This window comes from Salmo trutta, chromosome 7, assembly GCF_901001165.1.
Source record: "Salmo trutta chromosome 7, fSalTru1.1, whole genome shotgun sequence".
NCBI classification, from domain to species: Eukaryota; Metazoa; Chordata; class Actinopteri; order Salmoniformes; family Salmonidae; genus Salmo; species Salmo trutta.
The window spans coordinates 58,236,772-58,264,486 of record NC_042963.1 but is presented as its reverse complement, the minus strand read 5'-3'; the positions used below and the strand labels follow the sequence as shown (position 1 = coordinate 58,264,486).

Below are 27,715 nucleotides of genomic sequence, written 5' to 3'. Positions count from 1 at the left end.
CAGTTGACCACATTAAAATGGTGGAAGCCCTCAATGGCGCTGCCCTTACTAATACGTGATAAAATAATAGCCGTTTGGCTACTAGAGGCCTCTATCATTCTCTATGGTATACACAGCCACAGACCTGCGACTACAGGGGTAGAGTTGAGTGAGATTGCTAGTATATTCGTGATTTCTCACCGGTTATAATTCATATCAAAACGTTGAATTGGCTGTGGGCACCATGCATCATTGAGTGTTCAGCTGATTTGACAGCTATAACATCGTAATTCTAGCCAGACAGGAGCGGTTCTTTGCCGGAACTCGCAAATGCTTCCGACACAGTTTCCTGTATTACACCAGCTAGAACTTGTAATTATCTGAGTGGTTAGCTAGAAATCAGTTTTTCACTTCGTGTTGGTGCAACCAACACAGTTTCCTGTAGCAGCAATTGGTCCCATTCCTGTCTCTGTGTTGCTTGACTCAGAGGAGAGATGAGAGTAGAAACAATGTTAATCATTGTTTTACACACCATACTGGTTACCCTGTTGGTCAGCTATGTCAGTGCTACACTGTCCAGGACGGATGCCAAGAAGAAGGACTCCAAAACACAGGAGCCAGAGGTGAGGAAGAGGAGGATAGTGGTGATTTATGATGAGGATCAGTATTTTGCATCCTGGAACCAGTGAGCCATGCATATGGACGCTGGAGTTCAGTGTTCTCGCTGGGGATCAGCCCATGTGTGTGGACTTTGTATTCCCCATCTACCCAGTTCTGATTTCAGTAAATTACCAGTATTGTAGAATGGACATAGACCACAATGAATGAATGAATGAATGAATTATATATATTGTCAAGTGTTTATTTAGTTAGTCTCATCCCAGTTCCCACAGTTGCTGTATCTTCCTCATAGATCCACAATTCTGCCAACTAGACTACCCGGGTTGGGGTCAATTGTAATTGAAGCCAGTCAATTCAGGAAGTGATTTGAAATTAAAATCCAAGAAACTGAACATCTTTAGAAATAGATGCCCTTTTTTTTCAGGTTATTGAGGAAATCATTGAAAATACATGCCATTTTTTTCAATGATTGAATTAGAATTTCAATTTACTTCCTGAATTGACAGCCTTCAAATCCAAATTGACCCCAACTTTGGAGACTACAGTTTGTTTGGTTTTACAACTACACATGCAAATAGTTTTATCTTGTGTTTGTTTATTATTATTATATCAGACGTCCCAGGCAGAGCGGTCGGTGCTGGAGCGAGGTCTGGTTGTTACTGACCCTCAGTGGAAGGACATCGTAAAGGAGGAGAGGAGATACTGCCAACAGACTGTGATTAAACACAGGTTCCAAGGGCCCGTACTGGGCTATATAACTCCTGTAAGTGCAGTGCTTGATTTTCGGCTGGAGCTCACTGGAGCTGAGTTCCTTCACCTCTTATAAAAATGATTATCTTATAAGTATCGCAGAGTTTCCTGTAACTAAATATAAACAGTACCGGCACCTATTTTAGTCTAAGTCAGGCGCTGTGTAAGTCTCTAAAAGCGGGTTGGTGTGTTGGTTTAGAGTCTGGTTAAACCAGGCTGAACGTTGCAGTCACCTTTGAACAACAGTGACACGTTATCCTTTACAGAAACGTTGCCTGCAGTTTAGCCTGGAATCCAGAACCTGATTCACTCATATTCCACTCCATGTACTCCATGTTTAGCATGGCAAGGAGTGGCATGATAACTCAATACAGACTGGTACCCAGGCTACCTGCAGGTACCCATGTGTTTATCTGATCACCCTACTATTACTACTGTGTACGAGCTATATCTCATCAATAGGCTCCTTGAATACATTTTGAATCAATTCTTCATATAACCTCTCACTTTCTTCTGCTTTATTTCTCTTTCCACCCTCCAGTGGAACTCTCATGGTTACGATGTTGCCAAGGTGTTCGGTTCCAAGCTGACCTCCGTGTCTCCGGTGTGGCTTCAGCTGAGACGGAGAGGACCAGAGAGCTTCCATATCACTGGTCTACACGATCATGACCCAGGTAATCTGTCATAGACTAACCAGATTAATGCCAGCCAGAGTTGTGATGCCTAAGAAATGTGTACTAAGGACTTGTCAGAGTTGTGATAGTCAGACATGTGTGCTAAGGGACTATATGTGTCTTTCAAAGACTCTCCTTGTTTTCTAGGTTGGGTAAAAGCTGTGCGGAAGGCAAACAAAAAAATCAAAATGCGTAAGTGTGTTAAACTCAGATTCCGTTTTAAATAAAAAATATATTTCCAGATGACCTCACTATGGTATCATTCAGTCACATTCAGTTCCAATGATCAGAGTCTCTCCCCCTCCGGATCGGAGGATCTCCCCCTCCGGATCAGAGTCTCTCCCCCTCCGGATCGGAGGATCTCCCCCTCCGGATCAGAGTCTCTCCCCCTCCGGATCGGAGTCTCTCCCCCTCCGGATCGGAGTCTCTCCCCCTCCGGATCGGAGTCTCTCCCCCTCCGGATCGGATCGGAGTCTCTCCCCCTCCGGATCGGATCGGAGTCTCTCCCCCGCCGGATCGGAGTCTCTCCCCCGCCGGATCGGATCGGAGTCTCTCCCCCGCCGGATCGGATCGGAGTCTCTCCCCCGCCGGATCGGATCGGAGTCTCTCCCCCGCCGGATCGGATCGGAGTCTCTCCCCCGCCGGATCGGATCGGAGTCCTCCCCCCCGCCGGATCGGATCGGAGTCTCTCCCCCGCCGGATCGGATCGGAGTCTCTCCCCCGCCGGATCGGATCGGAGGTCTCTCCCCCGCCGGATCGGATCGGAGTCTCTCCCCCGCCGGATCGGATCGGAGTCTCTCCCCGCCGGATCGGATCGGAGTCTCTCCCCCGCCGGATCGGAGTCTCTCCCCCGCCGGATCGGAGTCTCTCCCCCGCCGGATCGGAGTCTCTCCCCCGCCGGATCGGATCGGAGTCTCTCCCCCGCCGGATCGGATCGGAGTCTCTCCCCCGCCGGATCGGATCGGAGTCTCTCCCCCGCCGGATCGGATCGGAGTCTCTCCCCCGCCGGATCGGAGTCTCTCCCCCGCCGGATCGGAGTCTCTCCCCCGCCGGATCGGAGTCTCTCCCCCGCCGGATCGGATCGGAGTCTCTCCCCCGCCGGATCGGATCGGAGTCTCTCCCCCGCCGGATCGATCGGAGTCTCTCCCCCGCCGGATCGATCGGAGTCTCTCCCCCGCCGGATCGGACGGAGTCTCTCCCCCGCCGGATCGGACGGAGTCTCTCCCCCGCCGGATCGGACGGAGTCTCTCCCCCGCCGGATCGGACGGAGTCTCTCCCCCGCCGGATCGGACGGAGTCTCTCCCCCGCCGGATCGGAGTCTCTCCCCCTCCGGATCGGAGTCTCTCCCCCTCTGGATCGATCGGAGTCTCTCCCCCTCTGGATCGATCGGAGTCTCTCCCCCTCCGGATCGGAGTCTCTCCCTCCGGATCAGTCTCTCTATTCCGGATCAGAGTCTCCTGGTCTCTTGTCCTAAAAAGTGCCCCTGTGTTTGATAATCATGTGACATGCCTGGATTTGAACCTTTTTATTTAAATATTTTTCATCAAACTGCCCCATTTTGTTTTTATATCAGACGTTCCAGCACCATCCTCAGACAAATGCTTTCATTTTTGGCGTAATTCTAATTTCTGGTTAAGGCTTAAAATACAGGATAGAATCTTTCTCTGTCACATGATAACCAAACACAGTGCCCATCTGATGCTTCTCTTCTTTTCACCCAGTTCCTCGCCTGTTATTTGACGGCTGGTCGTACCAGGACTATATGAGTGTTCTGGGCAGTGAGGATGAGATCGAGGAGCTGGGGACTGAGATGGTAGACGTAGCTAAGGTAAGGAGGGGCATTTATACTTTCAGACATTAGAAACAGCTCAAACCCTGGTCTCTGGGGTACTAGACCATGGGACCTGCACATAAGGAGTTGAATTCACAATATAATACTAATGCATTATAGTACATTTATATCACATATCAGTTGGCAAGTGAGACTGAAAACAATTTATCAACTGACAAAAAAGTTGAATGTTATGTTTTTTTTTTACATATATAGTAAATGTTTGTTACAGATGTTGACTTCCACTGTTTATATCATAGGAGTGTATACTGAATGACTAACATGTCAAATGTAAACGCCTTAATTGTGTTCTTCCTTTGCAGACAGAAGGCTTTGATGGCTATACGCTGGAGCTGTGGAGTCAGCTGGGAGGGAACCAGAGAGTGTGAGTAACACAGCACCTCATGACACCGTGACCTGTCGTAGTCACGGTAACGACCCCTCTGAAGAGTTACCTTGGTTTGTATTGACTGTAAAACACTATTCCATTCAGGGAGCTGGTCCACATGATTACACACATCTGTGAGGCTCTGAAGGTGAAGAAGCTGGACTGTGTACTGGTCATTCCACCAGCCGTCACACCAAGGTAGGTGTTACAGATGTAATAGAAATATCACAACATGATTGATTTACTATTTTATCAGAGCATAGAAAACTGTAACAGGCCTAGAGAAGGACTTTAGAACCACTACCGGGAACAATGTCACTAAATCCTGTAGGAACTCTAAACAAGGCCTAGTGACCCTGGCTATTGGCACCATACAGACACTATCAGCTGCTCCCAGAATCACACCAGTGAGAGGGGCTTGTAGGAAGACAGCTGCTCCCAGAATCACACCAGTGAAGGGGGCTTGTAGGAAGACAATATCAGCTGCTCTAGAATCACACCAGTGAGAGGGGCTTGTAGGAAGACAATATCAGCTGCTCTAGAATCACACCAGTGAGAGGGGCTTGTAGGAAGACAATATCAGCTCCAGAGTCACACCAGTGAGAGAGGCTTGTAGGAAGACAATATCAGCTGCATAATCACACCAGTGAGAGCGGCTTGTAGGAAGACAATATCAGCCCCAGAATCACACCAGTGAGAGAGGCTTGTAGGAAGACAATATCAGCTGCATAATCACACCAGTGAGAGGGGCTTGTAGGAAGACAGCTGCTCCCAGAATCACACCAGTGAGAGGGGCTTGTAGGAAGACAATATCAGCTGCATAATCACACCAGTGAGAGGGGCTTGTAGGAAGACAATATCAGCTGCTCCCAGAATCACACCAGTGAGAGGGGCTTGTAGGAAGCCAATATCAGCTGCATAATCACACCAGTGAGAGGGGCTTGTAGGAAGACAATATCAGCTGCTCCCAGAATCACACCAGTGAGAGGGGCTTGTAGGAAGACAATATCAGCTGCTCCCAGAATCACACCAGTGAGAGGGGCTTGTAGGAAGACAATATCAGCTGCTCCCAGAATCACACCAGTGAGAGGGGCTTGTAGGAAGACAATATCAGCTGCTCTAGAATCACACCAGTGAGAGGGGCTTGTAGGAAGACAATATCAGCCCCAGAATCACACCAGTGAGAGAGGCTTGTAGGAAGACAATATCAGCCCCAGAATCACACCAGTGAGAGGGGCTTGTAGGAAGACAATATCAGCCCCAGAATCACACCAGTGAGAGAGGCTTGTAGGGAGACAATATCAGCTGCTCTAGAATCACACCAGTGAGAGGGGCTTGTAGGAAGACAATATCAGCTGCTCTAGAATCACACCAGTGAGAGGGGCTTGTAGGAAGACAGCTGCTCCCAGAATCACACCAGTGAGAGGGGCTTGTAGGGAGACAACATTTGATACTGGCAGTTTAACAGATCATCAACAGGTGAGTTTTAATTCATCTTACATTCCCCATGATCTTTTCTACTTTATATCTGTGATCAGTTCAGGACAGTTAGCTATAACATGTTATTATAGGGAGCAGTTAGCTATAACATGTTATTATAGGGAGCAGTTAGCTATAACATGTTATTATAGGGAGCAGTTAGCTATAACATGTTATTATAGGGAGCAGTTAGCTATAACATGTTATTATAGGGAGCAGTTAGCTATAACATGTTATTATAGGGAGCAGTTAGCTATAACATGTTATTATAGGGAGCAGTTAGCTATAACATGTTATTATAGGGAGCAGTTAGCTATAACATGTTATTATAGGGAGCAGTTAGCTATAACATGTTATTATAGGGAGCAGTTAGCTATAACATGTATTTTCTCCTTGTTTAATCCTTGTGTTGTGATCAGTTAAGGACAGCCAGGGATGTTTGGGAGGAAGCAGTTAGCTATAACATGTTATTTTCTCCTTGTTTAATCCTTGTGTTGTGATCAGTTCAGGACAGCCAGGGATGTTTGGGAGGGAGCAGTTAGCTATAACATGTTATTTTCTCCTTGTTTAATCCTTGTGTTGTGATCAGTTCAGGACAGCCAGGGATGTTTGGGAGGGAGCAGTTAGCTATAACATGTTATTTTCTCCTTGTTTAATCCTTGTGATCAGTTCAGGACAGCCAGGGATGTTTGGGAGGGAGCAGTTAGCTATAACATGTATTTTCTCCTTGTTTAATCCTTGTGATCAGTTCAGGACAGCCAGGGATGTTTGGGAGGGAGCAGTTAGCTATAACATGTATTTTCTCCTTGTTTAATTCTTGTGTTGTGATCAGTTCAGGACAGCCAGGGATGTTTGGGAGGGAGCAGTTAGCTATAACATGTATTTTCTCCTTGTTTAATCCTTGTGATCAGTTCAGGACAGCCAGGGATGTTTGGGAGGGAGCAGTTAGCTATAACATGTATTTTCTCCTTGTTTAATCCTTGTGATCAGTTCAGGACAGCCAGGGATGTTTGGGAGGGAGCAGTTAGCTATAACATGTTATTATCTCCTTGTTTAATCCCTGTGATCAGTTCAGGACAGCCAGGGATGTTTGGGAGGGAGCAGTTAGCTATAACATGTTATTATCTCCTTGTTTAATCCCTGTGATCAGTTCAGGACAGCCAGGGATGTTTGGGAGGGAGCAGTTAGCTATAACATGTTATTCTCTCCTTGTTTAATCCCTGTGATCAGTTCAGGACAGCCAGGGATGTTTGGGAGGGAGCAGTTAGCTATAACATGTTATTTTCTCCTTGTTTAATCCCTGTGATCAGTTCAGGACAGCCAGGGATGTTTGGGAGGGAGCAGTTAGCTATAACATGTTATTCTCTCCTTGTTTAATCCTTGTGATCAGTTCAGGACAGCCAGGGATGTTTGGGAGGGAGCAGTTAGCTATAACATGTATTTTCTCCTTGTTTAATCCTTGTGTTGTGATCAGTTCAGGACAGACAGGGATGTTTGGGAGGGAGCAGTTAGCTATAACATGTATTTTCTCCTTGTTTAATCCTTGTGATCAGTTCAGGACAGACAGGGATGTTTGGGAGGGAGCAGTTAGCTATAACATGTATTTTCTCCTTGTTTAATCCTTGTGATCAGTTCAGGACAGCCAGGGATGTTTGGGAGGGAGCAGTTAGCTATAACATGTTATTTTCTCCTTGTTTAATCCCTGTGATCAGTTCAGGACAGCCAGGGATGTTCGGGAGGGAGCAGTTTGAGCAGTTAGCCCCTGTAGTGGACGGATTCAGTCTAATGACCTACGACTTCTCCTCTGGACGGTAAGATTTCCCTTCTCACTGAAACAATCATATCCTTTAATAAAAAAATATATATTATATTGGTATAATGACCATCGCTGAACATTTTGACAGATTTTATAGGCCATGCCCATGTTCTTAGTATATCAATAAGGCAGGTTTCTCTCCTCCCTCCTAGAGCGGGCCCCAGTTCCCCTCTACCCTGGCTGAGAGAATGTGTTCTAGAGTTGTCCCCCAACAACCAATGGAGACACAAGATACTGCTGGGACTCAACCTGTATGGACTGGACTTCTCCACCTACGGAGCTGAACCCCTGCTGGGGGGCAGGTAGAATACTCTAGTAGTAGTAATCTATACAGGAGATTCTCTGTCACTTCCAGGGCCCCTTCAACACTCTCTTCGTTGTTTCCTGTAAAGGTTCATAGAGCTGTTGAAGGAGCTGAAGCCTAGACTACTATGGGATGAACAGGCTGAGGAGCACTACTTCAGCTACAAGAGGTACAGTTAGTCTCCCAGATTATGGTATTAGGGGTACAGTTAGTCTACCAGATTATGGTATTAGAGGTACAGTTAGTCTCCCAGATTATGGTATTAGGGGTACAGTTAGTCTACCAGATTATGGTATGAGGTACAGTTAGTCTACCAGATTATGGTATTAGGGGTACAGTTAGTCTACCAGATTATGGCATTAGGGGTACAGTTAGTCTACCAGATTATGGTATTAGGGGTGCAGTTAGTCTACCAGATTAGGGTATTAGGGGTACAGTTAGTCTACCAGATTAGGGTATTAGGGGTACAGTTAGTCTACCAGATTATGGTATTAGTGGTACAGTTAGTCTACCAGATTATGGTATTAGGGGTACAGTTAGTCTACCAGATTATGGTATTTGGGGTGCAGTTAGTCTACCAGATTATGGTATTAGAGGTACAGTTAGTCTACCAGATTATGGCATTAGGGGTACAGTTAGTCTACCAGATTATGGTATTTGGGGTACAGTTAGTCTACCAGATTATGGTATTTGGGGTGCAGTTAGTCTACCAGATTATGGTATTAGGGGTACAGTTAGTCTACCAGATTATGGTATTAGAGGTACAGTTAGTCTACCAGATTATGGTATTAGAGGTACAGTTAGTCTCCCAGATTATGGTATTAGGAGTACAGTTAGTCTACCAGTTTATGGTATGAGGTACAGTTAGTCTACCAGATTATGGTATTAGGGGTACAGTTAGTCTACCAGATTATGGCATTAGGGGTACAGTTAGTCTACCAGATTATGGTATTAGGGGTACAGTTAGTCTACCAGATTATGGTATTAGGGGTACAGTTAGTCTACCAGATTATGGTATTAGAGGTACAGTTAGTCTACCAGATTATGGTATTAGAGGTACAGTTAGTCTCCCAGATTATGGTATTAGAGGTACAGTTAGTCTACCAGATTATGGCATTAGGGGTACAGTTAGTCTACCAGATTATGGTATTAGGGGTAGAGTTAGTCTACCAGATTATGGTATCAGGGGTACAGTTAGTCTACCAGATTATGGTATTAGAGGTACAGTTAGTCTACCAGATTATGGCATTAGGGGTACAGTTAGTCTACCAGATTATGGTATTTGGGGTACAGTTAGTCTACCAGATTATGGTATTTGGGGTGCAGTTAGTCTACCAGATTAGGGTATTAGGGGTGCAGTTAGTCTACCAGATTAGGGTATTAGGGGTACAGTTAGTCTACCAGATTAGGGTATTAGGGGTACAGTTAGTCTACCAGATTAGGGTATTAGGGGTACAGTTAGTCTACCAGATTAGGGTATTAGGGGTACAGTTAGTCTACCAGATTAGGGTATTAGTGGTACAGTTAGTCTACCAGATTATGGTATTAGGGGTACAGTTAGTCTACCAGATTATTGTATTTGGGGTGCAGTTAGTCTACCAGATTAGGGTATTAGGGGTACAGTTAGTCTACCAGATTAGGGTATTAGGGGTACAGTTAGTCTACCAGATTAGGGTATTAGGGGTACAGTTAGTCTACCAGATTATGGTATTTGGGGTGCAGTTAGTCTACCAGATTATGGTATTAGAGGTACAGTTAGTCTACCAGATTATGGCATTAGGGGTACAGTTAGTCTACCAGATTATGGTATTTGGGGTACAGTTAGTCTACCAGATTATGGTATTTGGGGTACAGTTAGTCTACCAGATTATGGTATTTGGGGTGCAGTTAGTCTACCAGATTAGGGTATTAGGGGTACAGTTAGTCTACCAGATTAGGATATTCTTTAACTTCATATTATGTCAATTAAAAGAACGATCATTCCTAGATTATGTGAAATGCAGTTTCCTTTCAGCACTCCTTTATTTACTGTCTTTGTGAAGAAATGGGGCTCGTCTGGTCTGATATTTTGCCAGTATCATCACACCACAATAACTCACTTGATTTGTGTTCCACATTCTAGGAGCAATGGAGTCAAGCATGTGGTCTATTACCCAACACTGAAGGTATGACCTTTTGACCTCCCTTTGATGTACAGAATACATCAGACACCAGACACAGTGCATTCAGGAGGTATTCAGACACCTTCACTTTCTCCACTTTTTGTTATGTTACAACCTTTTTCTAAAATGGATTATATTGTTTTCCCCCCCTCAATCTACACACACTACCCCATAATGACAAAGCAATAACAGGTTTTTATACATTTTTTCAAATGTGTATATATATATATGTAAAACTGAAACATCAAATTGACATAAGAATTCAGACCGTTTACTCAGTACTTGGCACACCTGTATTTGGGGAGTTTGTCCCATTCTTCTCTGCAGATCCTCTTAAATTCTGTCATGTTGGATGGGGAGTGTCGCTGCACAGCTATTTTCAGGTCTCTCCAGAGATGTTCCATCGGGTTCAAGTCCGGGCTCTGGCTGGACCACTCAAGGACATTCAGAGACTTGTCCCGAAGCAACTCCTGTGTTGTCTTGGCTGTGTGCTTAGGGTTGTTGTCCTGTTGGAAGGTGAACCTTCACCCCAGTCTGAGGTCCTAAGACCTCTGGAGCATGTTTTCATCAAGGATCTCTCTGTACTTCAATCCTGACTAGTCTCTCAGTCCCTGCTGCTGAAAAACATCCCCACAGCATGATGCTGCCACCACCATGCTTCACCGTGGTATTGGCTGGGTGATGAGCAGTGCCAGGTTTCCTCCAGACGTGACACTTGGCATTTAGGCCAAAGAGTTCAATATTGGTTTCATCACACCAGAGAATCTTGTTTCTCATGGTCAGAGTCCTTTTGGTGCCTTTTGGCAAACTCCAAGCGGGCTGTCATGTGCCTTTTACTGAGGAGTGGTTTGTGGAGTGCTGCAGAGATGGTTGTCCTTCTGGAAGGTTCTCCCATCTCCACAGAGGAACCATCAGGTTCTTGGTCAACTCCCTGACCAAGGCCCTTCTCCCCCGATTGCTCAGTTTGTCCGGGCGGCCAGCTCTAGGAAGAGTCTTGGTGGTTCCAAACTTCTTCCATTTAAGAATGATGGAGGCCACTGTGTTCTTGGGGACCTTCAATGCTGCAGAAATGTTTTGGTACCCTTCCCCAGATCTGTGCCTCGACACAATCCTGTCTCAGAGCTCTACGGACAATTCCTTCAACCTCATCGCTTGGTTTTATAGACAGGTGTGTGCCTGTCCAAATCGTGTCCAATGAATTGAATTTACCCCAGGTGGACTCCAATCAAATTGTAGAAACATCTCAAGGATGATCAGTGGAAACAGGATGCACCTGAGCTCAATTTCTAGTCTCATAGCAAAGGGTCTGAATACTGATGTAAATAAGGTATTTCTGTTTTTTATTTTTAATACATTTGCTAACATTTCTAAAAACCTGTTTTTGCTTTGTCATCATGGAGTATTGTGATGTCGGCGTGGAGTATTGTGATGTCGGCGTGGAGTATTGTGATGTCGGCGTGGAGTATTGTGATGTCGGCGTGGAGTATTGTGATGTCGGCGTGGAGTATTGTGATGTCGTCGTGGAGTATTGTGATGTCGTCATGGAGTATTGTGTGTAGATTGAGGGGAGAGAAATCATCCATTTTAGAATGAGGCTGTAACGTAACAAACTGTGGAAAAGGTCAAGGGATCTGAATACTTTCCCAATCCACTGGAGATGATTCTCAAAATACCAGATAAATACACTGAAAACAACAGTATCATGGCACACCAGATCAAACAACATTTTCCAGAAACACAGATCCTTATAATGTATTGCCCTGTCTTCTTCTCTCTCTCCTCTAGTCTCTCCATCAGCGTATCTCTTTAGCCGCTGAGTTAGGTACAGGAATCTCCATGTGGGAACTGGGCCAGGGGCTGGACTATTTCTATGACCTGTTATGAGCCAATCGGAGTAAGAGACTCGAGCTCCTTTCTTTGTCGATAAAGCGGTACGATATGTGCAAATGGTATAGTTCATGGTAATAAATGGTATAGTTCATGGTAATAAATGGTATAGTTCATGGTAATATTTGCTGAGCCACTGAGCACCAACCAAGCATGAGGATTCTACAATTAAAAAAAAAAAAGAATGACGTCTCTTATCTCAGGAAGAGTTATCATTGGAGACGGAGGCCAAGTTGTTTGTGGAGTGACACTCAAACTGAACTAAGGAACTTGACGCTGCCAACGTGGCAAGAGCAGAGTAAAACCATCCATCAAAGCAGTTCTTCTACTGGGGGTTGGTAACAGGGTTATTATGGGGTGTCTCACACACACAAGGTGTTCATGTTTTGAAATATTGATATGAAATATTCTTCTTCCATTTTAAGGACTGGTTTCCCGGACATAGATTAAGCCTACTGTAGTTATAAATCTGAGGCATAATGTTTGTCAGGTCTAAATCAGACATCAGTCTGCTGCCCACTGCAGGAATGTTTCTATGACATGAAATAAAAGAGGTACATTGTTCAGTGTTTGTTTTTAATAGAAAAAAATGTAATCCACAATAGAAATGTACATACATACAGTGATACTTTTCCTAATACCTCACCCGGTGGCTGCTGAATTACGCTTGACGTGTGTGTGGTAGCTAAACTAGTAGTACTACAAACCTCTGCTGTAGTAGACTGCAGGGGGTTGGCCTCAATTTCATCTAAAATCCAGTCGATTCAGGAAGAGCACTGAAATTCCAATTCTCTTCAACAAGGTAAAGTTGGAATCTAATTGTAATTTGGTTTACTTTGTGAAATGGAATTGCACCAACCCTGATGTATAGTACATAAGACAGGAGTTGTACACCATGTCCTCATATCTTACTAAATGCCTTTGTACCCAGAACCTTTATATTTGTCCTTGATAGCACTAAATGTAGAGGAGCTCTACTTTGAGATTTTGCCTGTGACACCTGTATTTGAAAGGTTCAGTTTTGTTACTGTATGTATACTCTGATGAGCCCTGTCTGCTAAATCATATCCTGTTCATGTCAAAATAAGGCTGGGATTAAATCCGATCGCGCTTTGTGGGCAACGCACCTTTTTAAAAGAGCCACGGAACACGGATTTCTGTCGCTTATTAGAAAAACAGGTTTCAGTTTTGGAGGTGTGTTTCCTTTGGTTAAATCTGTTTGTTCCCCATGAAGCCTATTTCACTTCCTGAAAAAAAACCCAGAATGAATCGAAAATAATAAATCTGTAATAAAATGTAGATGTTTAAGTTGTGTAATTTTACATCTAAAAAAGGTGTTTGGTGCAGTTTTTCTCAAGTAAAAAGAAATAAATGTGCGATTTATTATCTTATGTAAAAGTCGGAGCTGCTGGGCAGGTCTGTCTCACTGTTGATTCTATTGGATAGAGAACAATCACTGTTCACCCCGACATCATCAAAACCCAACCTTCATTTATCCGTTGTGACACACAGATGTTCCAAACTCCATTTTAGACGAGACTGACTTTATGACCAAAATGATCCGATTTACACTTTGTAGTCAATTTTGACAGTAGAACATCTGTTTCTAACTCATATCGATGCCAAATTGGCCATTTTCAAATGGATTCGTTGCTTTTCAAAGGCAGTAGCTCCTTAAAGGCAATATTCCCAACGCATTCATGATAAACGCTGCATATGTCGATTCGATGGCAGATTACCTTTTAAAATGGCGCATAGCCGTCAAAGCACGATCGGATTGAATCCCGGCCCAAGGCTTTTTAGCTTGGTCCCTACGTAGCAGAACAGAAGACATGTTACTTTCCATTACAGAGCATGATGAGGTTATTGACAGCGACTGATGTAGACTGGACGTTCTGTCCGGTCACCAGGTGTCTGTCGATCACTACATGCATGGCATCCTCCTGACTAGCTGGAAAAACAACAGTGATAGAAATACGTCAGGTTACATAGTTTTTTTTTGCTTGAGATACAAAACTAACATCCACGTCAGTCATATTGATTGGGTTCCTGGGTTCCTGCAGTGTTAAACATTACTTCCTCGTGTAGAGACATGAGCCCAAATCAGATCTCTGCACATTCTGAAGTAGTGTCGAACACGGCAGGAAGTCAATCAATATGATCTACTGATAGGGTGGCAAAATTCCACTCACTTTCCCCCCCAAAAAAACAGGTTTCCCAGAAATTCTGGGTTGTAGAATTCTGGATGTATTGCTTACTCCTTCCTGATTCTGGGACTATTCCAACTGGGATTTGGGGGGAAAGTTACCAGAATTTTGCAACCCTACTTATTGATCATTTGCCCAAATCCTCTACAATGTAGACCTCCTGGAACAACAATACCAGTTATCTCCCACACTCACCGGTGTACGATCCTCCGCTGTCCTTGACAAAGTCCTCCACGATCAGAGGCAGGTTGGCAAAGTCTGGGCTCCTCACCAACTCAAACACAGACGGCTGGGCAATAACACAACCGGGAGAATGGAAGTTGTATGAAACGAGTAACCATATCTTTTCATGTAAATCAGGTATATTATTGGCTTTCGTGAATTTGGAAGGTGTTATTTCACCCCCCTTAGAGACTAACCCCAGTGAGACTGTAGCCAGTGAAGATCCACTTCTGTCCCTCTACTATGGCGCAGCACAGACCAGACACCCCTTGTCCTATAGCGCACACGGCCTCTGGTAGGTACAGACGTGGTCGTGTCATGTAAAACAACATCTCACAAACCATGCAACAATGTTTCACAATATTACTTTCTTAAACCTTTTGAGTCCAAAGATTTAGCTGAGGCCTCTGTTGAATCTGGATCGCAGTGCGGTAGAAATTTAAAAAGGTCATTTCTGATTGAGCCGACATACACATAGTGTTTACCATGAATGCAGTCTCCACCCAATGCAAGAGCATTGCCTTTAAATGTATATTGGGCTGTAGCGGATTGAATAGAGACCTAATCTGTGTTAGGGGATCTGTCCTGTAGAGATCTACACTAGAGACTAGGGGACAGAGCACAGGGTAAGGTACTGACTCTGCTGTGAGGTGAAGTGTGTGAGGATCCGAGCCAGAGAGCCACTGTGTGCCAGGTCAGTGAGCGCCCCAGGACAGTCTGGAATCAGCAGAGCTTGGTACCGAGCACCTGGAATATAGGGGACAGTCACAACATCGTCACGTGACCTTCAGCAAAGTATTACGCCAATTATTTCCATTTGTATCTTAACGGTCAAATAACTGACCGCTCAATTACTGTGTAAACCTTGAGCCTTCTAGGATGGGCACTACTAATGTAACTCAATTACTGTGTAACAATTGACATATTTTGGATATGAATACGGCAAAGAAATATACAAAGGTTACATACTCATGCGTGTAATCTTACCGTCTATGGACTCCAACTTAGCTGGGGTTGCAAAAGACTTTTGGCTGAAGTCTTGAACCCATCTGGCTGTGGTTTCATCCACCCCGACAAAATCTATGGGCTTCCCCTGGAAAGGACAAGACAACAACACCGTGTGTGTTTTTCTGTGTGTGTTTTTCTCTCTCTGTGTGTGTGTGTGTGTGTGTGTGTGTGTATCTCCGTGTGTGTTTCTCTGTGTGTGTGTGTGTGTGTTTTTCTCTCTCTGTGTGTGTGTGTGTGTATCTCCGTGTGTGTGTGTGTGTATCTCCGTGTGTGTGTGTGTGTGTGTATCTCCGTGTGTGTTTCTTACCCCTGGTGTAGCCGTCTGCAGGTTGAACACTGAACTGCAGAGACAGAAGGCTTGATGGAACGACCGAGCTGACACTCCTATAATGAGAGAGAGAGAGAGAGAGAGAGAGGGGATAGAGAGAGAGAGGGGATAGAGAGAGAGAGAGAGGATAGAGAGAGGGAGAGAGAGGGAGAGAGAGAGAGAGGATAGAGAGGATAGAGAGAGGGAGAGAGAGGGAGAGAGAGAGAGAGAGGGGATAGAGAGAGAGAGAGCGAGAATAGAGAGAGAGAGAGGGGGGGATAGAGAGAGAGAGGGGGGATATAGAGACAGAGGGGGATAGAGAGAGAGAGAGAGAGAGAGAGAGAGAGAGGGGATAGGGAGAGAGAGGGGATAGGGAGAGAGAGAGGATAGAGAGAGAGAGAGAGAGGGGGGGGACAGAGAGAGAGAGAGAATAGAGAGAGAGAGAACTTAAAACAGCAGGCTAGCCACTAAAACAGCAGTATGAGCCATTCATGGTGATGATTGTACAATATGATTGTGTCAAACAAACAATCCGGGATAAGATAACAGTACAGCTACAAATTAGTAATATTTCCCTTTTTTTGCCACAGAAAAGATACCGTCAAACATGACTAATATGGACGCAATAGCTATGTAGTTCATTGAAAATATGAAGCCTCATTGTGTCTGTCACATGACATAAGGTTACATTCAACAGCGCTACCTTGAGGTGCTCATAGCGACAGAAGAGAATCAAATGAAATGTTCATAACGTGTTAACGCCCTACCTTGTGCAGCTGCACTGGCCACAATTAGACAAGTGGGTTTAGAAGACATTTCAGTGGTTTACCAAGATCAAATCCGTTGGCTGATACTTCAGAACATTGTAAAAAAAAAAAAAATGAAAACAGGATGTGATCACAGTTCAACTTCCATTTTGACTCTGAACCAATTTCAAAATAAAAGTCTAACGGACAGCAAGTGAAGTTTTTATTTTTTTTATTTTTTCATTTCACCTTTATTTAACCAGGTATTTATATATTATATATATATATATAACCCTTTATTTAACCAGGTTGGTTAGTTGAGAACAAGTTCTCATTTACAACTGCGACCTGGCCAAGATAAAACAAAGCAGTTCGACACAAACAACAACACAGAGTTACACATGGAGTAAAACAACAACACAGAGTTACACATGGAATAAACAAAACGTACAGTCAATAATACAGTAGAAAAAAGTCTATATACAGTGTGTGCAAATGAGGTAAGATTAGGGAGGTAAGGCAATAAATAGGCCATAGTGGCGAAGTAATTACAATATAGCTATTAAACACTGGAATAGTAGATTGTGAGCATAAAACGATGTGAATATCCTTTACAAAACCTTTGTATGTATATACAGCACCAGTCAAAAGTTTGGACACACCTACTCATTCAAGGGTTTTAATGTATTTTTATTATTTTTAACATTGTAAAATAATAGTGAAGACATCAAAACTATTAAATAACATATATGGAATCATGTAGTAACCAAAAAAGTGTTAAACAAATCAAAATATATTTTAGATTTGAGATTCTTTAAAGTAGCCACCCTTTGCCTTGATGACAGCTTTGCACACTTTCTCGACAAACCAAGTTCACATGTGAAATTCTATCTGGGTAAAGTTAATAGTGTTATTAAGTTAGCCCAATTCGAAATTCATGTACGGTGAGTCCCAGACACAACTTTACCCAGATAAAGGCGATGATCTACAGACGGCTCAGAATGAACTCCTCAGACTGATGCACCCTCCCTGAGGGGGGAGGAGACAGGGGAGACAAACTGATGCACCCTCCCTAAGGGCGGAGGAGACAGGGGAGACAAACTGATGCACCCTCCCCGAGGGGGGAGGGGGGGAGACAAACTGATGCACCCTCCCTGAGGGGGGAGGAGACAGGGAAGACAAACTGATGCACCCTCCCTGAGGGGGGAGGAGACAGGGGAGACAAACTGATGCACCCTCCCTGAGGGGGGAGGAGACAGGGGAGACAAACCGATGCACCCTCCCTGAGGGGGGGGGGACAAACTGATGCGCCCTCCCTGAGGGGGGAGGAGACAGGGAAGACAAACTGATGCACCCTCCCTGAGGGGGGAGGAGACAGGGGAGACAAACTGATGCACCCTCCCTGAGGGGGGAGGAGACAGGGGAGACAAACTGATGCACCCTCCCTGAGGGGGGAGGAGACAGGGGAGACAAACTGATGCACCCTCCCTGAGGGGGGAGGGGGGAGACAAACTGATGCACCCTCCCTGAGGGGGGAGGGGACAGAGAAGACAAACTGATGCACCCTCCCTGAGGGGGGGGGAGAGAGGGGAGACAAACTGATGCGCCCTCCCTGAGGGGGGAGGAGAGAGGGGAGACAAACTGATGCGCCCTCCCTGAGGGGGGAGGAGACAGGGAAGACAAACTGATGCACCCTCCCTGAGGGGGGAGGAGACAGGGGAGACAAACTGATGCACCCTCCCTGAGGGGGGAGGAGACAGGGGAGACAAACTGATGCACCCTCCCTGAGGGGGGAGGAGACGGGGAGACAAACTGATGCACCCTCCCTGTGGGGGGGAGACAAACTGATGCACCCTCCCTGAGGGGGGAGGAGACAGGGAAGACAAACTGATGCACCCTCCCTGAGGGGGGAGGAGACAGGGGAGACAAACTGATGCGCCCTCCCTGAGGGGGGAGGAGAGAGGGGAGACAAACTGATGCACCCTCGCTAAGGGGGGGAGACAAACTGATGCACCCTCCCTGAGGGGGGAGGGGAGGAGACAGGGAAGACATTCATGTTACTTTGACCATTGGCTGCTGATCTGTTTAGACCAATACACCATTCAGACAAATGGTCCAGTCACCATAAAGTGTCCTGTCCTCAGAGGACAATGAACTCTGCTCTATTCTTTTCACTCACCTCCACCTTGTAGATATTACGGGGGAGGGGCGATTCCTTGAGGCCACAGTGGTCACTGGGTGTATTGCAGCAGCTGTCTGGGACCAGTCTGTCATTGTTAGGTGTCTGACCAGTCTGATGAACTGTTACTACCACAACACTTAAACTAGGGTAGAGAAGGGGTCGTAGTAGAGGGGGTAGAGAAGGGGGTCGTAGTAGAGGGGGTAGAGAAGGGGTCGTAGCAGAGGGGATAGAGAAGGGGTCGTAGTAGAGGGGATAGAGAAGGGGTCGTAGCAGAGGGGATAGAGAAGGGGTCGTAGTAGAGGGGATAGAGAAGGGGGTCGTAGTAGAGGGGGTAGAGAAGGGGGTCGTAGTAGAGGGGGTAGAGAAGGGGTCGTAGTAGAGGGGGTAGAGAAGGGTCGTAGCAGAGGGGGTAGAGAAGGGGTAGTGGTAGAGAAGGGGTCGTAGTAGCGCGGATAGAGAAGGGGTCGTAGTAGAGGGGGTAGAGAAGGGGTAGTGGTAGAGGGGGTAGAGAAGGGGTAGTGGTAGAGGGGGTAGAGAAGGGGTCGTAGTAGCGCGGGTAGAGAAGGGGTCGTAGTAGAGGGGGTAGAGACGGGGGTCGTAGCAGAGGGGGTAGAGAAGGGGTAGTGGTAGAGGGGGTAGAGAAGGGGTCGTAGTAGAGGGGGTAGAGACGGGGGTCGTAGTAGAGGGGGTAGAGAAGGGGTAGTGGTAGAGAAGGGGTCGTAGTAGCGCGGATAGAGAAGGGGTCGTAGTAGAGGGGGTAGAGAAGGGGTCGTAGTAGAGGGGGTAAAGAAGGGGGTCGTAGTAGAGGGGGTAGAGAATGGGGTCGTAGTAGAGGGGGTAGAGACGGGGGTCGTAGCAGAGGGGATAGAGATGGGGGTCGTAGCAGAGGGGGTAGAGAAGGGGGTTGTAGTAGAGAGGGTAGAGAAGGGGGACGTAGCAGAGGGGGTAGAGAAGGGGTCGTAGCAGAGGGGGTAGAGAAGGGTCGTAGTAGAGGGGGTAGAGAAGGGGGTCGTAGTAGAGGGGGTAGAGAAGGGGTCGTAGTAGAGGGGGTAGAGAAGGGGTCGTAGCAGAGGGGGTAGAGAAGGGGTCGTAGCAGAGGGGGTAGAGAAGGGTCGTAGCAGAGGGGGTAGAGAAGGGGTCGTGGCAGAGGGGGTAGAGAAGGGGGTCGTAGTAGAGGGGGTAGAGAAGGGGTTGTGTTAGAGGGGGTAGAGAAGGGTCGTAGTAGAGGGGGTAGAGAAGAGGTAGTGGCAGAGGGGGTAGAGAAGGGGTCGTAGCAGAGGGGGTAGAGAAGGGGGTCGTAGTAGAGGGGGTAGAGAAGAGGTAGTGGTAGAGGGGATAGAGAAGGGTCGTAGCAGAGGGGGTAGAGAAGGGGTCGTAGCAGAGGGGGTAGAGAAGGGGTCGTAGCAGAGGGGGTAGAGAAGGGGTCGGGGTAGAGCGGGTAGAGAAGGGGTCGTAGCAGAGGGGGTAGAGAAGGGGTCTTAGCAGAGGGGGTAGAGAAGGGGTCGTAGTAGAGGGGGTGGAGAAGGGGGTCGTAGTAGAGGGGGTAGAGAAGGGGTTGTAGTAGAGGGGGTTGAGAAGGGGTCGTAGCAGAGGGGGTAGAGAATGGGGTTGTAGCAGAGGGGGTAGAGAAGGGGTCGTAGTAGAGGGGGTAGAGAAGGGTCATAGTAGAGGGGGTAGAGAAGGGGTCGTAGTAGAGGGGGTAGAGAAGGGGTCGTGGTAGAGGGGGTAGAGAAGGGGTCGTGGTAGAGGGGGTAGAGAAGGGGTCATGGTAGAGAAGGGGTCGTAGTAGAGGGGGTAGAGAATGGGGTTGTAGCAGAGGGGGTAGAGAAGGGGTCGTAGTAGAGGGGGTAGAGAAGGGGGTCGTAGCAGAGGGGGTAGAGAAGATGTCATAGCAGAGAGGATAGAGAAGGGGTCGTAGCCAATGACCTTGAGCCTTCTAGGATGGGCACTACTAATGTAACTCTATGGCAGCACCCAAGGGGCTAGATTATTCTAAGTCTACCCTTAGACTTGGAGGTGACGTAGTGTCCCCATGAGTGACAGAACACTGAGCCAATCACGGCGCAATGCTCCGTATGTTCTGCTGGCTTGCCCCCCCAACACCACAGAAAGCACTGAGCTAGGCTGAAACACCTGCATGTTGGAGCTGCCTTACTCAAGAAAGCAAAAGAGACCATGTTTGTATGCAGCTTTATTAACTAAATGATATATTTTTTTTACATTGTTTGCAAACTGACATGTGACACGTATTAATGCCAAAATAACATGCAAATTAGCCAAGCCCCACTGATGTCGCTCTGTTAGAGGGGGTAGAGAAGTTACACATTTGGGTTCACAATCTGCTTTGGCAAAATAATGTTCATCATGCAGTTAGACAAATCACGTCACCCTACAGAATTCATTCTGAACGCTGCCTTATCGTTGTTACAGCCTAATGAACCTAGTCATAACGAAGCCTATGGATCTGGACTCATACAAGTGAATCACTACTAGTAGACTATATTATCTCCAGATGTCATAAGGAAGCGACAGGGACATGAGTGACAGCGCAAAATATAACATTCATTTGTTGACAATGATGTGGTCAAAACAGTGCTGCAAGTTGCCATGCGGAACACAGAACGATAATACGATTTAATACGACGTTTAATACATTTTACAGTGGTTCTTTCTGTACATCATAGTTATGCTCATATATTTCGTGTGTTGCAGTTAATTTCGTCTTTGACTTGATAAGTAAAATATCTTTTGAGTAGTAAACGGGGAAACGACGAGTCGCAGACAGTTCGCAATAGACGCGTCATTGCATTTTGTTACACCAGAATTACATACATTTCCAATTAAACACTTCGTTTGCCTTGCAGTAACACAGCGTTTTAATATAAAAACGTTACTTGGCTTTTTCCATGGGCTAGCTAGCTACAGTAGTCAGTTTATTTTGTTAGGTGAAACACTTTTCACGCAACTTCGATACCGAAGTGACTTTTTCGTAGCATGTTTGGAGAATTTTATGCAGCAGGTTATGACGCCTCGTTAACAGCGAAATGGTTCACAGCGTCATCTGGATATATGTGCAACAAACCTTCTGCTACCAATTCTGTCAAGTCCTCTACACATATTGTCAGCTTCCGAGTGGTGCAGCGGTCTAAGGCACTGCATCTCAGTGCTTAGAGGTGTCACTACAGAACCTGGTTCGACCCCGGGCTGTATCACAACCGGCCGTGATAGGAAGTCCCATAGTGCGGCGCACAATTGGCCCAGCGTCGTCCGGAGCGTCGTCCGGGTTATGCGAGGGTTTGGGCCCGGGATAGGCCGTCATTATAACATAATAATTTGTTCTTAACTGACTTGCCTAGTTAAAGGTAAAACATGTATTTATTACATAAAATATTTTCGATAAATCCAAGGTATTCACCACACAGAACGAACTGCTTCTGCAATACAGAGTTCTATTGGAAATGAATGTACTTCTGGTGTACCAGAACACAACATAAGACTTAGGTTAAGGTTAGAGAAAATGCCCTCATAACCTGCTACGAAAATCACTTTGTATCGAAGTGGCGTTAAAAGTGTCCCGTTTGTTAGTAAGAACTTGTTGGCTACCTAGCTAGCCAGCTAAGTGTTTGTTTGGATCCCAAGTGACTCTCGCTTGGCTTGATTCGATTTCCTAGATGATGTAAATGTAAGTTCCGTCCCTCTCTTCGCCCCAACCTGGGCTCGAACCAGGGACCCTCTGCACACATCAACAACTGACACCCACCGAAGCATCGTTACCCATCGCGCCACAAATGCCGAGGCCCTTGCAGAGCAAGGGGAACAACCACTTCAAGTCTCAGAGCGAGTGACGTTACTGATTGAAACGCTATTAGCGCGCACCACCGCTAACTAACTAGCCATTTCACATCGGTTACATAAAGAACAAGACTTGTTGCTAACCAGCTAAAATCAGCCTGGCGTAACCAAGGAACTACTACAACAAAAGACGGTGTTGACTACTACAGCCGATCGGGGACAAAAAGGATTCGTCCCAAATGTCTCCCTATGTAGTTCACTACTTTTGGAGCCCTGTGGGACCGTGGTCAAAAGTAGTGCCCTACATAGGCAATAGGGTGGCATTTGGGACCTGTAATCCCTAACGTTACCCTGACCTCTCCGTGTCTGCCTGTCTGTGTAACAGATTTAGCTAGCTCACTACTCACAACGTTACACACTGCTTTGGCTCTTGACCAGATGCAATGGTAGGACAGCAGGGATCATGGTACTTTTATATATATTTAGCTCTGAAATACTACTGTAACACTATCCTCTTCATCTACACAAAAGGCAGGCTCATTTTCCAGAAGATAATGAAGTTGACAGCGACTGGGGGGGCTGAAGCATCTTGATGTTGTACTACTGCTATTTAACTAGTACTCTGTACTTCTGTTTCAGGGAGGACCAGCAAGAGGAGAAGGGCCAGAGAAGTAGGTGCCAGCCGAGGGCCAGAGAAGTAGGTGCCAGCCGAGGGCCAGAGAAGTAGGTGCCAGCCGAGGGCCAGAGAAGTAGGTGCCAGCCGAGGCTGTGATTGTGTCGAGCTCATCCCAGCTGTAGGTGTCCTGGGCTAGGTAGCCAGTCCTAACCCAGGGATGCTCCAGACCAATAACTACTCGCTGGTCCTGCTGGTCCAGCTGGGTCTGCTGACCTATGACCTGTGTGTCAACTCCTTCAGTGAGCTGCTCAGGGCAGCGCCCGTCATCCAGCTGGGTCTGCTGACCTATGACCTGTGTGTCAACTCCTTCAGTGAGCTGCTCAGGGCAGCGCCCGTCATCCAGCTGGGTCTGCTGACCTATGACCTGTGTGTCAACTCCTTCAGTGAGCTGCTCAGGGCAGCGCCCGTCATCCAGCTGGTGCTGTTCATGTACGTACACGATTGGTTATGTAGCCTGTTAATGATTCAAATGTTTATTTGACCTTAATACCTAGTTCTTTTTTCTTTTGTTGTTGTTGTTGTTTTTGAAAATGTTCCAAAATCTTTCCCAATAACAATCAGGTCTTACTTTATAATTAGTGTAATGTTGTTTAGGCCTAACTGTGATGTAACCTGTGTGTTCCAGGATGTAGGTTCAGCATCCAGGACGTAGGTTCAGCATCCAGGACGTAGGTCCAGCATCCAGGACGTAGGTTCAGCATCCAGGACGTAGGTTCAGCATCCAGGATGTAGGTCCAGCATCCAGGACGTAGGTTCAGCATCCAGGACGTTGGTTCAGCATCCAGGATGTAGGTCCAGCATCCAGGACGTAGGTTCAGCATCCAGGACGTTGGTTCAGCATCCAGGATGTAGGTCCAGCATCCAGGACATAGAGAGAGAGAGAGAGAGAGAGAGAGAGAGAGAGAGAGAGAGAGAGGTGCTGGGTAGTGGTACGTATGGACACACAGAGAGAGAGAGAGAGAGAGGCGTAGGAGTGACAGGATTCTAACTCTCATCAGAGATAATACATGTTGTGTACACATGTAGTTCTAAACATTGATCATGTTTTGATGTTTCCTCTAGAACCTGAGATGGCTGGAGTCCAACAGTTTGACCTGGACAAACGGCCTTCAGGTTCTCTTTGTCTCCCAGAGGGTTGGTATGTTTGAAGAGAAAGACATGCACTCTGCTCTCAGACCCACTTAGGTTTATTCAGCTGTACTTTTTTTGAGGCTTGATAAGTGGTTGCTTCTTTTCACAAACCTACTTAGTTAACAAACGTGTTTGTCAGTTTTGTGACGCGTCTTAGGCATTAGCACTGGCAAATGGTTGCTTTTATTAATGATGCTAATACCAGACTAAACAACATGTTGGTTTGTGACGTGTTTGAGACGTTTAACCAACTCTGTCCTTCTGTTCCACAGCTGCAGTGTTGTATTACTACTTCTACAAACGGACGACAGAGTGTCTGGGAGACCCGCGGCTGTACGACGGTTCTGTCTGGCCGAGGGATGCCTTCGTCAGAGCTCGTCAGTGAGGAGGGAGGGGCTGGACGATCTATTGGCCCGAGGGATGCCTTCGTCAGAGCTCGTCAGTGAGGAGGGAGGGGCTGGACGATCTATTGGCCCGAGGGATGCCTTCGTCAGAGCTCGTCAGTGAGGAGGGAGGAGCTGGAGGATCTATTGGCCGAGGGATGCCTTCGTCAGAGCTCGTCAGTGAGGAGGGAGGAGCTGGAGGATCTATTGGCCGAGGGATGCCTTCGTCAGAGCTCGTCAGTGAGGAGGGAGGGGCTGGACGATCTATTGGCCGAGGGATGCCTTCGTCAGTGAGGAGGGAGGAGCTGGAGGATCTATTGGCCGAGGGATGCCTTCGTCAGAGCTCGTCAGTGATGAGGGAGGAGCTGGAGGATCTATTACCAAGTGAGGTCACTTCCTGGGTGGGGTCATGTTCATTTGGCACCAGAAGAAAACTGACATGGAGGGACAATCTGGCCTTGTCCAATAAGAAACGCCCATTGTTTTCAGTTTTAAAACGTTTTTTGCTATATGGTGTGCCCTACTGAACACGACCCTGAACTAGGATAGAGCTTGGAGAAAGAGTGGTCCATCCTGGTAGTTTCTCAATCAACATGCTCCACTAATATGGACTGGTGTTGTTACTAGAGGCAGATGACACTAAAGGACAATCTGAGGTTTTCCTCCAATGGATTTGTTTTAAAAACAACTGCATAATGGCAATTCATTTCAGTGTTTTTACTAAAATGTTATACTGTCTCACTCCTGAATGGAACCCTATATAGTGCACTACCCTATTCCCTACATAGTGCACTACTTTAGACCAGGGCCCTATAGAACCCTATTCCCTATATAGTGCACTACTTTAGACCAGGGCCCTATAGAACCCTATTCCCTATATAGTGCACTACTTTAGACCAGGGCCCTATAGAACCCTATTCCCTATATAGTGCACTACTTTAGACCAGAGCCCTATAGAACCCTATTCCCTATAAAGTGCACTACTTTAGACCAGGGCCCTATAGAACCCTATTCCCTATATAGTGCACTACTTTAGACCAGGGCCCTATAGAACCCTATTCCCTATATAGTGCACTACTTTAGACCAGAGCCCTATAGAACCCTATTCCCTATATATAGTGCACTACTTTAGACCAGAGCCCTATAGAACCCTATTCCCTATGTAGTGCACTACTTTAGACCAGAGCCCTATGGGTCCAGAGAGGGTAGTGCACTAAATAGGGAATATAATGCCATTTGGGAGACATGCAGTGCCTTCACACTTTTTCCACATGCTGTTGTTGTTACAGCTTGAATTTAAAATGTATTACATTTATATGTGTTGGTCACTGGCCTATATACAATACCCCATAATGTCATGTTGTTGTTGTTACAGCCTGAATTTAAAATGGATTACATTTACATGTGTTGGTCACTGGCCTATATACAATACCCCATAATGTCATGTTGTTGTTGTTACAGCCTGAATTTAAAATGGATTACATTTACATGTGTTGGTCACTGGCCTATATACAATACCCCATAATGTCATGTTGTTGTTGTTACAGCTTGAATTTAAAATGGATTACATTTACATGTGTTGGTCACTGGCCTACACACAATACCCCATAATGTCAAAGAGAAACTGTGTTTAAATAGTTTTACAAATTAATTATAAATGAATAGCTTATGTCTTGTGTTAAGTATTCAACCCCTTTATGGCAGCCTAAATAAGTTCAGGAGTAAAAATGTGCTTAACAAGTCACATAATAAGTTGCATGGACTCACTCTGTGTGCAATAATAGTGTTTAAGATGATTTCTGAATAACTACCTCATCTCTGTATCCAACACACACAATTATCTGGAAGGTCCCTCAGTTGAGCAGTGAATTTTAAACACAGATTCAACCACAAAGACCAGGGAGGTTTTCCAATGCCTTGTAAAGAAGGGCACCTATTGGCATTTTATCATTTTAAAGCAGACATTAAATATCCCTTTGAGGCCAATGGTGACTTTAAAACAGTTACAGAGTTGAATGTCCGTGATAGATAACTGAGGATGGATCAACAACATTGTAGTTACTCTCCGTGGCCAGATGGTCACGAGGGTATTATCGTTCAGGCAGCGTCAGGTTAAAGGAGACGGACTGCTCTGTTCGTACCTCAGAGATTAATCTGGGATTGGGGTTTAAGGCACCACCACCACTATTAGACCACAGTGGTCTGAAATAGCCCTTACTGCATTCCCTAGGCCTGGGGCATACAGTATGTCAAAGTTACATCTACTGCATTCACTCCAAATAAAGTGCTAGAAACATCTCTATGGCTGCGTTTACACAGGCAGTCTAATTCTGATCTGCAGCCAGATCAGTGATTTATACTAGTTCTAATTCTACAGATTTCTACATGTTCTTGGACTTCCTACTCCCATGTCAATGCCAGGGCCGTTGGCACGAGGATCTTGAAACACCAGATTATTTCCTGAAGAGTCATGTCACCTTTGTGAATGAGATGTGTCTAGGTAGTTGTCACTACTACTACTTAAGAACATTAAGATTATACTTCAATCACTGTCCCCATCTATGCATTGCAGCCTATAGGTCAACCTGAATTGCATTGCCTCGATTCCTCACATCCTTAACACTAATTTCATGATAAGGTCAAAGGTTTGACCTCATCCAATAGGGTTTTGAGAAGGAAGAGAGAGGGTGCAAGGAATCAAGGCAATGCAATTCAGATTGACTGTGGTGCCCTCTGGGAGATCTCTAGCACCACCTTGTGGTGATTTATTTCTACTACAGCCCTCTGACTAATGAAGTCACTTCCAATGCATCAATAGGATGGCTCACCCCAATTCTGTCACAATTTCACCAGTAAAGACTAGGTATGAATCCAAAACAGAGGCTTAAATACAGAAGCAAAATAAGTTTTATTTGGACATCATAGTGCCCAAAAAAGTTGAGTGAGTAAAAGTGTATTAATAAAAAGCTACTTATGACTTGATACCAAATGGTTTTGTTTTCCTGCATTTCAGCCTCAGTTTGGGAGTTATTCCTCTTTAGATAGTGTGCGGGTTTCCATCTCTTTCAGTATTCACATTTTGATATCTACCTGGAATCAACACAGATTTGTAATGAGGACCTTTAAAAAAACACACAGGCTGCCTCCTTTCATGAACAGTAGAAACTATG

At 45.8% G+C, this 27,715-nt stretch overlaps 3 protein-coding genes across 3 annotated transcripts; 2 read left to right on the top strand and 1 right to left on the bottom strand.

Annotated features, from left to right (window-relative positions):
• The first annotated feature begins 94 nt into the window (after positions 1–94).
• chid1 (chitinase domain containing 1) lies at positions 95–12,454 on the top strand. The gene is made up of 12 exons (XM_029759527.1): positions 95–602; positions 1,214–1,363; positions 1,892–2,024; positions 2,172–2,216; positions 3,746–3,852; positions 4,179–4,240; positions 4,349–4,441; positions 7,435–7,533; positions 7,691–7,840; positions 7,931–8,011; positions 9,965–10,007; positions 11,790–12,454. Exons 1-12 carry the CDS (start codon positions 474–476, stop codon positions 11,886–11,888), a joined length of 1,191 nt encoding a protein of 396 aa, XP_029615387.1. The 5' UTR covers positions 95–473; the 3' UTR covers positions 11,889–12,454.
• Positions 12,454–16,528, bottom strand: gatd1 (glutamine amidotransferase class 1 domain containing 1). Its single transcript, XM_029759528.1, has 7 exons — positions 16,403–16,528; positions 15,636–15,712; positions 15,308–15,413; positions 14,960–15,067; positions 14,518–14,612; positions 14,294–14,387; positions 12,454–13,842 (listed from the first exon to the last, which is right to left on the bottom strand). The coding sequence occupies exons 1-7, from the start codon at positions 16,449–16,451 to the stop codon at positions 13,727–13,729; spliced, it is 645 nt and encodes a 214-aa protein (XP_029615388.1). The 5' UTR covers positions 16,452–16,528; the 3' UTR covers positions 12,454–13,726.
• A 5,902-nt stretch (positions 16,529–22,430) lies between these two features.
• Positions 22,431–23,779, top strand: tmem138 (transmembrane protein 138). Its single transcript, XM_029757520.1, has 2 exons — positions 22,431–23,460; positions 23,657–23,779. Exons 1-2 carry the CDS (start codon positions 23,189–23,191, stop codon positions 23,661–23,663), a joined length of 279 nt encoding a protein of 92 aa, XP_029613380.1. The 5' UTR covers positions 22,431–23,188; the 3' UTR covers positions 23,664–23,779.
• Positions 23,780–27,715: the final 3,936 nt, after the last annotated feature.

What these genes read in the sequence shown, in the direction of transcription:
- gatd1 (XM_029759528.1), bottom strand. Translation starts at nt 16,451, where the DNA reads ATGTCTTCTAAACCCACTTGTCTAATTGTGGCCAGTGCAGCTGCACAA. An exon ending in TAAGTTGGAGTCCATAGACG is followed by an intron (nt 15,068 to 15,307) that starts GTAAGATTACAC and finishes CCTATATTCCAG; the next exon opens with GTGCTCGGTACCAAGCTCTG. An exon ending in CAGCGGAGGATCGTACACCG is followed by an intron (nt 13,843 to 14,293) that starts GTGAGTGTGGGA and finishes TTGTTTTTCCAG; the next exon opens with CTAGTCAGGAGGATGCCATG.
- chid1 (XM_029759527.1), top strand. Translation starts at nt 474, where the DNA reads ATGAGAGTAGAAACAATGTTAATCATTGTTTTACACACCATACTGGTT. An exon ending in CCAAAACACAGGAGCCAGAG is followed by an intron (nt 603 to 1,213) that starts GTGAGGAAGAGG and finishes TTATTATATCAG; the next exon opens with ACGTCCCAGGCAGAGCGGTC. An exon ending in AGATGGTAGACGTAGCTAAG is followed by an intron (nt 3,853 to 4,178) that starts GTAAGGAGGGGC and finishes CTTCCTTTGCAG; the next exon opens with ACAGAAGGCTTTGATGGCTA.
- tmem138 (XM_029757520.1), top strand. Translation starts at nt 23,189, where the DNA reads ATGCTCCAGACCAATAACTACTCGCTGGTCCTGCTGGTCCAGCTGGGT.